Source organism: Dermacentor albipictus, unplaced genomic scaffold (assembly GCF_038994185.2).
Source record: "Dermacentor albipictus isolate Rhodes 1998 colony unplaced genomic scaffold, USDA_Dalb.pri_finalv2 scaffold_12, whole genome shotgun sequence".
NCBI lineage: Eukaryota > Metazoa > Arthropoda > Arachnida > Ixodida > Ixodidae > Dermacentor > Dermacentor albipictus.
Genome location: NW_027225566.1, coordinates 655,616 through 668,416, shown reverse-complemented (window position 1 = coordinate 668,416; position 12,801 = coordinate 655,616). Strand labels below are relative to the sequence as shown.

The 12,801-nt window shown below is 42.4% G+C and overlaps 1 protein-coding gene across 12 annotated transcripts in view; it reads right to left on the bottom strand.

Moving 5' to 3' along the window:
- The window catches only part of LOC139051497 (vinexin-like), a 647,850-nt gene that overhangs the window by 116,199 nt on the left and 518,850 nt on the right, over positions 1–12,801 (bottom strand). For all 12 annotated transcript variants that reach the window (XM_070528475.1, XM_070528476.1, XM_070528474.1 and 9 more), the window contains 5 exons: positions 9,448–9,501; positions 8,774–8,834; positions 6,184–6,280; positions 4,635–4,678; positions 1,616–1,782 (listed from right to left, as the gene is read on the bottom strand). In XM_070528475.1, coding sequence (XP_070384576.1) covers positions 1,616–1,782; positions 4,635–4,678; positions 6,184–6,280; positions 8,774–8,834; positions 9,448–9,501 — 423 coding nt within the window. The remainder of the gene's footprint in view (positions 1–1,615; positions 1,783–4,634; positions 4,679–6,183; positions 6,281–8,773; positions 8,835–9,447; positions 9,502–12,801) is intronic.

Below are 12,801 nucleotides of genomic sequence, written 5' to 3'. Positions count from 1 at the left end.
GCGCTTTTTTTGTCAGAAAAATTGAAGCAAATTCAGGGGTGCGATCATTACGCGGGTTAAATTTCCCGGGAAAAAAAAATTTTTTTTTTTTCGTCCGCGTTTGCTGCGGGATGCGAGATTGCGGGTGCGGGACACCAAAACAAAAATGGCGGCTAGCGGAGCGAGCCGAACGCGCCGAACGCGATTTTTTTTTTCTTCCCGTGAGTACATTACGTGCATTGAAACAGTTTCTTCCGTATTAGTGATGAATAATATCGTTAATATCGGCAAGTTTGCGGCAATAACGTAGCCATGTCCACTTTGAGGGGACAGAAATAGGTGGGCGCGCTTAGCTGCCAGTGACAGAAACACATGACGGGCATGCTGCGGAAACTGCGGCATCTGTCTTCACTACTTTCCGCTAAGGGTGGGCGAATATCTTAGCTGTGTTACAAGCGTCGGCGTATGAATAGGGTACACTTTTAACGTATCAGAGTAAACGTGGCTACTATCATTGCCGCGCGCGATTTGTTGCGTGCTCACGAGTGCAAAAGCAGATGAAAAGAATCGAAATGCGCCTTTATTGTTTTTGTTGACATCAGCCATTATAAAGCCAACCCGTAATAAAGGCAAGTTTGGTTGTACCTCATTTTGTCATGGAAGTGCGGAAAGTGCTGAAAGTAATGAAATGAGGCATCTACTTAAGAATGTTTAGTGCGTGCAGGCCGCTTGGCTTGTCTTGAAGAGTCGTTCGCGTAGCATTCGACAGGTGGTAAGCGCGATCATTATTCGCTAGACTTAGCACACGACATATCGCTGCGGCAAGTTCGGGGTGCGATCATTACGCGGGAAATAAAAAAAATCGAATTTTGACGACAAATTTTAGGGGTGCGATCATTACGCGAGTGCGATCATTATGCGAGTAAATACGGTATGTTTGTAGGCCCCTTTCAGCAAAGTCACATGTCAGCAAAACAACATGCCTAAAAGAGAAATTGAAATGGTGATACCACCCTCTATGACATGTAGGTCTCAAGCATTACACTGTATCTGCAGAAGCAAAATATACATCCATCACTTACATATTCCTTGCCCTACTAACTGCACCAAACAGAGAGAATTGGTTCTTTATAAGAAGGGAAAAGCTGGCACTATATTCTGCAATCTTTAAGGGAGCACGCCTCAGCACTGTACACGTACACAACTGAACAAGCACAAACATCTAAAGGAAAACCTATCTGCAGATAAGAGGAAAATATTTAAAACACTACACCTATTTCTGAATTTAAATCTCAAAAGGTGAATGAGCTAAGAGCCTTTCAATATGTTTTAGCAAATGAACACTGACACATGTGATAGTAAAAATGTACCATTGTGAAGTCTTATCAATAGTACTTCTACAGACAGCTGAGATGCTCTCCTCAATAAGGCCATGATTTAGGATGCCAAGGCTTTCATCACATGACTCTGATAGTAACTGCATTTTTCAGACATACTTTCTGGCAAGAAGTCTGGCTTAAAACTAACTTTTATAAACTCAGTTAAAGAAGAATGAAGGAACTGGATTTAAATACAAACAAAGTTAATTTTAAACTTTAGTTGGGCATATCCCCTTGGCTTATCAATGCATTCGCACCTGGTGGCTTCTGGGGCGCTGCTTTTCCCAGACCTTCGAGTGGTATGTCTTCTCCACGCTGTACTGCCTTGTACCACTCCCGCTGTTGACGAGAGTCTAGATGGTTCATCCGGCTGCCAGTTTTGCGAATCAGTGTTGAGTCAGACTCATAGCCATCACTTAGAGTGCTGCAAAGGTAGGGTAACAAAGTAAAAAAAAGATTTTTGCCAGTCAAAAAAATTTTTACTAGGACCCCAGTGGATGCCACTAAGTCTGTGAGTAACCTCACAGCAAGTTAGACTTTAAAAGCATGCCCCTCTAGCTTTACAGCATACAGGGGACTCTCAACAATTGAAAATTCTTGGGAAAGCACTGAATAACCCCAGTATAACAATGATTTCAGACGACCCTGTGGCTGGACTGTGAGAGTTCTTTACACCTATCAAATGTCCACTGAACTCAACCTTTATTACTCTGTGCTCCCCACCTAACCAGGATCGAGTACTCAAAGAACTCATGCCTCATGCACAGCGTGAGACTCTAGCTGATGTCATGCTGCTGCACATTTAAAGCATGATTAGGAATAGTTTTATTATCTAATTAACTCATTTGGAATCCGTCACTGATTATTGAACTTGTGGCAGACACAGAAAAGTGTTCTAGAACAAAATTGCACCACAGAGCAAATAACAAGACTACAACTGACATCTACCTTAATGGAACCATATGAGCTGGCTGAATTATATGGCAGATGGAATTGAAACAAAGGGTGAAATATTATCCAACTTTTCACCATTTACAAAAACAGAGTGTAAGCATATGTTGCCTTCTGCACTTAAAGAGGCACTGAATGGCAGCTACAGTTGACTTCCATCAATTTTACCATGATGGGACCAATGGAATTTACTGAATTATCTGGCAAGTTGAATTAGAAAGGCAGAAAAAACATTCAAATTCATTGCTGCTTTATTTGGCAGTGTTTACAGACTAACACATCCTTAAATCTACCATGCACATTGTTTTTATAGGTTCATAAGAAAACAATGCGTGCCCAAATCTGACATGCACCTGACAGAAAAGAAAAAAAAAATGTAGCATGCCTCCAATTCTGGCAACGCGAAATAATATGAATCCTGCAGCCTGACGGAATGGAAATTTTTTATTCTCCATGTGCACTGTTGTCACTCTCGGAGCACAAGCAATCTTCCATAGTAAATAAAAGAATAAGTTTCAGTTGCCGTAGCCAGACAGGCAAGCTTTCACCACAGTCGACGTATTTGGAAAGTATGGTTCCTCCCCCTCTTTCATGTTTGGCATTCGTAATATGTGGGAAATTGGGTTTGTTTGACACCCTTTCCTCTCTGCTGCCATACTTGCTACATTGTCTACAAATGCCACATCTAACTGCCTGGTAGCTACTCTGATGGGACTTTTCCATTGCCTAGGGCTGTGCAGGTGTGTGCATACACGTATAGAAAACAACATCAAATTCTTTAATGCAAGTGCTTTAGGACTGAAATAAGGTGATGCAAGGCTTGCAGATATGCATTGCTGCAGGCTGGAGCCATCAAAGAGGAACATCAGCCAGGAGCAAAGTGTGCTGAACAATGCTGGTCTGTTGCAGCGCCTCACTACTAGCCATGTATAACTACAGCTCCAGACTTCGCTGCACTGTGGAATAAGCCCATAGCAGGTGTTGCCAACTGCATAATCCTTAAAGAGGCTTTGCAACACTTTTTGAACATTGTACAGTTTCGTTCAAAAGACATGCCTGCATTCTCCTTCAGTTTCATGATATCCCAACCACTTTCTGTGCAGATTCCTACACACATTTGAACAAGATAGTCAATGGGCAAATTTCTTTTACAACACGGCTATGCAGTGCCTCATTCAGAGCAAAAGTGGAGAGATCTAATCAATAATGTTGTGGTTGTGCCATGTGGTGATGAAGAATGATATTGCAGGGTCGATCCTATGGCCCCTACAGTGAGTGGTGCGATGGGTGATAATGCCACACAATCTCAGTCATGGTAATGCACAAGCTCAGAGTGATGACGGGCAGAGCACAGTGGTCATCACACCATGTGGGCGCAGTTTCGAGCACAGTTCAAATGATGGAAAGGAGGAAACGGCCATGAGGGTGTGACAGTGGCCGATAGTTCTGTCAACATAAGGTGCAATCAAAAACGTGTTTGTTAGACCTCAGTCTCATGGGGCATTTTTGATCACAATCAATTGAGCCCAATCAGGACTGACTGCGATAAAATGTACCCTGTGTGACACCCGCATTAGAAAAGACTCAAGAGAAGATGCTCTTTAATGCCAGATGTTCCACACCTTTCACAAAGTATGTCTCACAGCCCCTTTAAATGTGTCTGAGTTAGTACAAGCAATCTGAATTGAGGGGCTTTTCTTTCTTGCTTGAGGAAAATTTTAACAAATAAATATTTTTAAGAACTAAACGTTCAATTCATCATCATTCAGAAGCAAGGCATGAGCTGGGTGAACAAGATGATGTGTGCAGTTAGGCAGAACAGGACACAAGCCAGCAGCCTGCGAGCCATCTTGCCCCCAATGCTTCATTGGGCACAAAATGAAAGGAGTGCCAAACATCATCAATCACAAGCTCCTAAGTCTATATCACTTAAAGACTTCAGGAGCAGGTGCAAGAGCAAAGCAATTGACAGCATGTCTTGCAAGGCTTAGATCCACCTGCAGCCAACAATATCTTCTTCCTCCTTTCAGAACTGGCCTATTTAGGAATTTCTTAACAGTCCATAACTTTGCAACTAAGATTTATCCTGTTACCTCAGCACTTCAGATGTAAACTAGATTGCTTTCACTGAAGAATCCAGTTCATAAATAGAAGAGAAAAAACTTCTCTAAGTTTTGCTTGGATGACGTGTGTGCGTTTCACCACCCTGCAATACGATAGCAGAAAAAAATATTCTTGGCATTGACCCTTTAACACAACTCCTGTACACTAATTATTCCCCTACACATCACTTAAATTTACTAATGTAAGTTGTACTGTACTTACTACTTTGGCTTTGGTGTGTCCAAAGGAGGCAAGTACCGAGAGCTCTAAAAACGGAAACAGCGAAAGGAAACTTCAACCTAATAGTACAAATGTGAAAAAAAGGTAAAAACAAATGTGATATCATACGCAAACCTGGAAGTCTGACTTTTTAGGCACCAGCATTCACAAACACGGGCAAACTGTCGTTATAATGAAACGAGATATAACAAAATAAGAAATTCCCCTTGACATCCTCACAGAGATTCATAGGGCAGTACATGCAATCATAAATATAAAGAAGTATAACGAAGTAATTCTGGCTCCCCCTTCAACTTCGTTACAGTTTTGCTTTAATTTGATGCAAACAACACTTGCTAAAGGTGCTATTGCCACCGAGATTCACAGCACAGTTGAACCACTGACCTCATTAGTCATAACAGTACAGTAGTACTCCACAAATTACAAATTCCCAACCCAAGTGACTTTTTGCCTTTCAAAGCATAGTGTAAAACACAAGTTTATAGATGTTGCATACATTTTGCACAACATTGTGTGAAATGTTGTGACCCAAAAAACATCTGGTAGAGGCAGGTGTGAGGACGTGGATGGTCTGACCATGAGAATCTTGCCTTCACCTGCGGCTTCAGTTAAATGCAACATGCACTGGTGTATAGTCAAAGCTGAAGGCAAACTTGTGCATATGTTCTTCCCCCACATTTTCCCCGCCCGGTCTTCCTCAAAGTTTTGTATTTGCATTTTTCATGTGGGTATACACATAAAAATACAGTGTCTAGAATATACTTTCTAGCATGCAAAGTACTCTGTTTTATGAACACATATCATCAAATAAAAATAATAATATTAATAATAATATTACGGAATGTAACGTGCCAAAACCACTTTCTGATTATGAGGCAAGCCGTAGTGGAGGACTCCGGAAATTTCGACCACCTGGGGTTCTTTAACATGCACCTAAATCTAAGTACACGGGTGTTTTCGCATTTCGCCCCCATCGAAATGCGGCCGCCATGGCCCAAATAAAAATCAGCACAAAAGCCTGTAATGCACAAGTGCGATCCAAAGTGTCTCCTTTTATTTAAGACTCAGAAGCACAAGTTGATGTCAGGAAGTCGGTTTTCAATTTGTTATACTTGCACTTTGTCAGCAAGGATATGAAACATTCTTTTCACTATAGTGGTGAGCGCTGCTGGCTAGCAATCACAGGGCTAATCTTGTACACATCACGAAATACCTAACAAATTTCATGGTAGGATGGCCTGCCATGGTAGCTTAATTATTAAAGCACCACACAATAATGCCGAAGATTCAGCTCCCATTTGTGGCAAGTTATCTCTTCCTCCACTTTAATTTCCCTTTTTTTTTAATTTCTACATTTCAATTAAACATAATTTTCTCTGTGCTTCCACTGGCTTTATTGGCTGTTTTATTCATATGGTTATCCTGAAAGTTCACTGCAATTAAATCGTACGGAATTTTAGCACCTAGCTCATTTGTAGACGTCACACGCACACACTAATGCTTGAACTGTGAAAAACTGATTGGTACTCACAAAGGCCGCCTCTCTTTCAGCAATAGATGAGTGGCCAGGTTCATAGTCTTCTATACTGCGTGGCTGAATCTTGTAGGAGCCAGGCATTGTGGACAGGCTGTCTCAACAAGACACACAACAGAAGCATGAGTACTGATTGGTGCTACAGCCAGGATTTATTGCACAGAGATATGCGGCATTCTCGGTTCAAGAAATACCCTTACAGGGGGACAGCTTCCAACAGTGGTGCACACAATAAGCAGCTGTGCTTCGCAGGTGCCACTTGCAAGAAACTGCTCTTACAATACAGTCTAAGGATTTCTGGTTATCAGGCAATAGCCCAACCACACACCACCACCAATATAAACTGGAACCTCATTAATTTCCAACTCCAAGGGGACCGGAAAGTTATTCGAGTAAAACAGGACTCCAACAAATGAGAGCCTCTTTGAAAATAGCCCTCTATAACATGTGTGGTACAGTGCCCAACACAGTCACCAACCGGCAATTCAGAACGTGGAGGAATTGTGCAAACGTCCACACAAATGATGTCAGAAATATCAAATTCACCATCAGAAAATTTGCTTTTATTCCACAAGTGGCCGGAAAAGCTGGTCAACACATTGCTGCATGCACGCACATATAGACTTGGTCAGTTTGCACTTTGACCCTTGTCATGGCTATTGCTACAGGCAGGTGAAAGTACGGTCTCCAATTGCACCAAATCTCTATCCCCTGCTAGCTAAACAGATGGCAACTGTGCTCCGATAATCATATGCTCACAGGCTACTTCGCAACAGCCACTGTCCAACAGTTCCCTCACATGATCACAGCCCCCTTCAACACAGACATAGAAGGTGGTGATGATGCCGTTTGAGGCTGCTCAATGTTTGTGGCCCAATGAAAATTTGCAATAGCAGTCAAAAAAGTCTCCCAAGACCGTGTCACAATTTAACATGTAATGGTACAAACCTGGACACACAGAACTTGCATGACAAACTGCAAATACAGCCGTTCACAACTTAGCGGTTGGATTGGCTTGTGCTGTGGTTTGTATGGAGTCAGCTTCAACTAGATCGACTAAGCGACTAGGCAGACCGTTGCTTCCAGTTTCGAGGAGGCCCTGATGAGGTATCAAATTTCACTTTTCTGCTTGACTCGGTCAACTTGGTGGCCTAAATGGCATGTGGCCGTGCAGGCGGAGCAGGACGGACCCCAAATTCTCAAGTGGCACACTGTTAGATGCCTGAAATTTCCTTAAAGCTGTCCGAATTATCAGTCAGTGACTGTACCATATTACCGAGGCGTAGTGCCTTACCGGGCATTTTTTGCAAACGTTGTATCAGATTGTGGATCACTGAATGTAACTAAATTGAGCTGGGAATGCAAAGAGAAGAATAATTGCACTGGTGTGCCTCAGAGTACGTGCTATCAAATAAGGCTACAGCATTAGCACTGGTCATTCGATGGCGATGCGGAGCGCCTTATAAGACAATTTCTTCACAGCATCATTAATTTGCTTATCTGCTGAAGTGCAGCACACACTGACAGTACGATAAAACGCTGCTCGTATGGCACTTTGCCGCACTTCAGTGGAGAGGCAGTTCACACGCTAAGTATCACATAAAGCTAAGAGGCTCAATTTCTGAGGTAAGCGTCATTGCGGTGGCTGGCAATGCATCCAGCTTTGGCTTTTGGCTCGGGTTTGTCCGTGAGAGCGAGAAACGTTGTTTGAAGCAGCGATTTCCCATTTCTAGGAGTTACAAATCACAGGAACTTTTCCCTATTCAAATACATGTGACTCTGCTGGTACCAAGTGATCTGTTCGAATTATCCATCAATTCGAATTAAGAGACCTCACTATAGGCCTACTACCACATCATTTTTACACAAACTACCAGTTTACACATTGCATGTGTAAACTGGCAATAACTGCACACAAGTTATCTGGAAGCCATGATTTAGTGACAGCGGGAAATTATTAAAGACATGTGGAGTTTTCAATCCCGTTTCTATCAGTATACACTATATACCAAGATATTTTCATAATTTCTTTATATAATTTGATATATTTGGCCTTAGTTGCACTTGTGCCCAAGAGGATGTGTCGGATTCTAACTCTCACACAAATAACATTTTGGTAGTGCCTGCAATAAAAGGTTACGAGACATGACGAGGTGACTGCAACAAGCTACAACCATTAACCATTTAACTACGCTTCACCTCAAGAGACACAAAACCCCTTAATTCCTGTAAACAAAAGAAGAAATAACTTATGATAAACCCAGAACACAATAACGTAATCCTCCCCAATGTCCTTCACACACAAGATTTAAGCTTGAAGCGGCGGAAATCAATCATTTCAGTATCTATAATTCCAGAGGAACATTACGTTTTTGTTAGTTTTGGAGATAGGAAAAACAAAGAAAGATGAAGAAAGCAGAGCATGGCAGTGGCTGTAGATTGCCAGCCTCTATGCGTCAAGTATGATGCTCTGCTAATTGAGCGACAATGGTTGGTGTTCCTCTTTCTGTCAATGACCACAGATGAGCGGTCATTGGCACTGACATGTAATAGCACCAGATATGAAAAGGAAAGAAGCTGCTCTCACCTGTTCGCATAACTCCTGTTGATAGCCCTCTTGGCTCCCTTCCCACCAAACATGGGCCGATCTTGGGAAAAGAAAGAAACATCAGAAAGACAAAAGCATGCAGGAATTACTGCTAATTACAGGACAGCCTTGTTGATGCATCACGAGGTCTTACCATCTTACATGTCAGCAAGTTCCATAATACAGGATTAAGAGAGCTTTCTTTCTTTGACAGCTATGAAGTAACAATCAATTTCTAACGTTCTGCCTATACCGGGGCACACTTTACCCAAATGGTCTGACAACTTTTATAGTTAGGTAACTATACATATGAATTTTGGTGTAAAATTAGTGATTTGCCAGAGTTAGTTTGGACAAGGGCAGGTACTTCAAAAATGAGTGGTTCTACCTTTCCCCTACTTATAGAAGTCTGGTGCTTTGGTGCGTATCCCCCCCCCCCCCCCCATTTTAGTACTTTTGCTTCAAAGCAGTACAACAAACATTCTCCCTAAATTATGAAAATGAAATATAAGATTCCCCCGTAGATAACTCTTAAACAAGTCACACTTGTCTGATCACTAATGTGATGCTATTTTGCAGAAGCATATTCTATTTGCTTTTAGCACAGTGGATAACCATCTGTGTAGAGAATTTATAAACAAAGTAAAATAAATAATATGGAAGTCTCTACTCACCATCATCTCTTGAAAAATCTGGCTCTGACATGTATCCGTCACTGTGCTGGTTACCTGATAAAGAATAAATAAGAGATGAAAAAAAAAAATGCACAGTACAGGAAGCATCTAAAGATGGCCAGAAATAAAGTTTATTGTTTTGAAGTTAGCTCCCACAAGAAATTTTTTGTCGCAACCAATTAAGTCAATGTATGCCAGGTACTTACAATAAAAGCGGTAATCATGCTTTCACAAAACCTCAGAAAATATATTGAACTGACTATAGCATAGGATTGCAGCACACACACATGCGAGTCATTCTCTGGTTTGGTTGGTGAAGGTATGTTAGCAATAACAACTATCAAATGAAATCTGCCATTTACACTTCCTGGGATTAATATACCAGTTTTGCACAAAGATGTATTCTCACAGTCATGAAAGCTTCAATCAAACAAGATGCAAAAAAAAAACCCTAACCACACTAACCTATTCATTCGGCAGTATTTTGCTGATTCTAACATGTCCCAGAATAAATGCATGTCCACTTTCTATATGTCCAATGTAAAAAAAAAACTCGCGTAGAAATGACACTAAAGGTTCCTAAACAAAGAAGAAACCTTATGTGCACTTAATTTTTTTAGCACAAGAAATGGGAAGGGCCTAACATGCATTGGACAATGGCGGCCGGTTTCCTAAAGTAAACTTTGCAGCACTGTTTTTTTTTTTCTTTTTTTACGCAGCTTCCTCGGAATACATTCTTGTGGTGTGGTAAAGCATACAAACACCACAAAGGCAGTTTCGGTATCGTGTTCAATTGCAACACGCAAGAAAACAGGTGGGTGGAGGGGGGAGGCGGCACGTTAGAATCTGATAAATATCGTAATCAGGCATTTTGAGCCACAATTATTGCTTGAAAACCTTCCTAGGGCAGGCCAGAAATAGGTGTTTTTGGCAGGGGATTCTGGCATGTGTTCGGCATAGTTACTGTCCTCGGAGCTCTGCCAAGAAAGATACTGCTACTATAGGTGTCGCTATCGAGGTCACCAAAGGGTTCAGTGCGTGCATGCTGACTGGTTAAGTTCGAATTATTCGGTGAAGGCCAATTTCGGGATTGTAATAATGAAAGTGTGGGGCCGTAGAACTGCATGAGTGCCAGCCTAAACCTCCGGCTTGGATCAAACTTGTGAAAAAATTTATTTAACTGGAGTTAGAAAATGCATAAGTCTACTGTACTTAAGTTTTTCACCTCAGTTCTTTTGCAGTATATATATTCCAGCTGTTTCTAGTACAGTCGGCGACCGATAATTGGGACATACCCGATTACTCGAACAGCTTCATGGCCCCACCATTGGCCCTACACACTTAATATACAGAGACAACTGAAATTTCAGACACCTTACGCCGTTCAATAATACAAGCTCCACCTGATTGACCGTGTGCTAATTGGCCATTGAGTAGAGCAAAAAGAGCAATATTGTTGCTTTGATACATCACCGGCCATGTCTTCAGCCCCTCCTCAAAACTGAAACCAGCCAGTTAAGCCACGTTGTTAAGCCGCATGCATAAATCAGCTGCCGTTGGCTCGGAAGGTAGCAGGTGGTAAGAAATGAAGAGCACTGCCACCGGTGGCATGTGCAGGACAGGTTAGCCTAAGCTTCCTCCATCCATGATTGCTAGCTCGGTTGGCACGAAATTCCTTCAAAATGTGCCTAGTGAAATGCAGTATTTCTTGTTTCTGCAGTCATGTTTGAAGCCTGGCAGGTTTAAAGCGAGATCCAAGATACTTCATCGCTGCGCAAAGCCGTGTTGCAGGGTTTCCTTTGCAGCTGCCTATGATTGTGAGATGTGTTGGGGTGTATGTCAGCATTCTGCAGCTACCTGCTGCAAGCCAAGTCAACCCCCATGCCACCAGCCATTCTCTTCCAGCCCTGCAATTGTCAGCACTGGCCAGTCTAAACTTTCCGGGCCATGGAGGAGCTGTTACGATCAGCCAGCATGGGAAAGTGACCTTCCAGCCTCTCCTGCCCTAGTGCGATGAATCGCGTCATGAAGCTAACAATGCGTCCTTTTGGACAGACCAGCAGCGACACCAAGGTGAGACACGTTTGACGATTAGGGTGTTGATGGATGCCCCACTGCCACTGACCCTGAGGCTGGTAGCAAGAAATTCCTGGAAAAGGGTGTCCTGCATCGCTTTCTCTTGACCACTGCTACCCACCAAGCCTGCTTGACAAATGCACCAGCTCATTGCTAGGCCCTCCCAGGAACCGAGATGCACCAATTGAGTCAAGCATGAACCCCTCTACAAACACTCCCCCCTTCCTTTCTTCCTCTGGGGCAGTGACCCAGGTGCCCTGGGCATACATATTTCTTCGCCTGTGTTCAGTAAACAAAGGTGCCAGGGTGATTTTGTGCACCCTCGCCCTCAAGGCAGATCCTTCAGCGACTTCAAATGCTCCAAATGGACAAAGGTGTGACGGCAGATTTCCCTGGCCTAGGGATCCAAGGAGGACAGAGGGGATTGAAGCAGATTTTTTTTGGCTCCTCAGAGGTGTTTCAATGCAGTCATGCTAGACTCTTGAGATGGAACGTTTTCTACTCCTCATGAAGGCATTATAAATAAACCCAGTACTCTTGGTTCTCGATGAGAACCTGTTCCGCCCTTCAACAATGTCCTTCAGCGTGGATGAGTTGGACGACGGTATGGGCCAGCTACCCCTTTTCACATGCCCGACTCAAACTCTAACAGTATGCAGAGTGATCTTAGAATTTTCATGCAATTTTCGAGGCTTCAACAAGCCCTCCTTGGGAAGGAAAAGTCCACAAAAGAGGCCAGGTTGGGTCTGCATCTCTTTCTGAATGCGAAATAATTTTTTTAAAGTTCTCAGGATTAACTAACTTCAGCCAAAAGCCGCCGTTATGTGTTGCAACACTAAAAGCAGTTTTGAGTATTGAAGGTGGCAAAACTTTTGCTTCAATTTCTACCACACCAAACTTCCAGTCTGAATGGACGTGGCTAATTTGCCAAGGAGATGTGTGACTAAGCAGTCTAGCTTAACTTTTTTTTTACTGGAGTCTCCAAAGGCTAGAGATGGCTAGAGTGAATGAAATTTGAGCACAAGAATACTTAATGTTTTATATAGCCATATCATGGAAATCAACATGCCATTATAATATATGGGCCATGAATTTAATTAGGTGTACAAAGTTTTCTGCTCTGACATACACATAGTATAAAAATGTGCACACTGTGGCCAATCACCCACAGTGGGTATTGTGCAGCTAGATGTTTCCTTTAAGACAGCATAAGCAAGACCAAACCTACACTTACATTTACACAGGCACAATTCAAAACTTTTATTATCACATTCATTG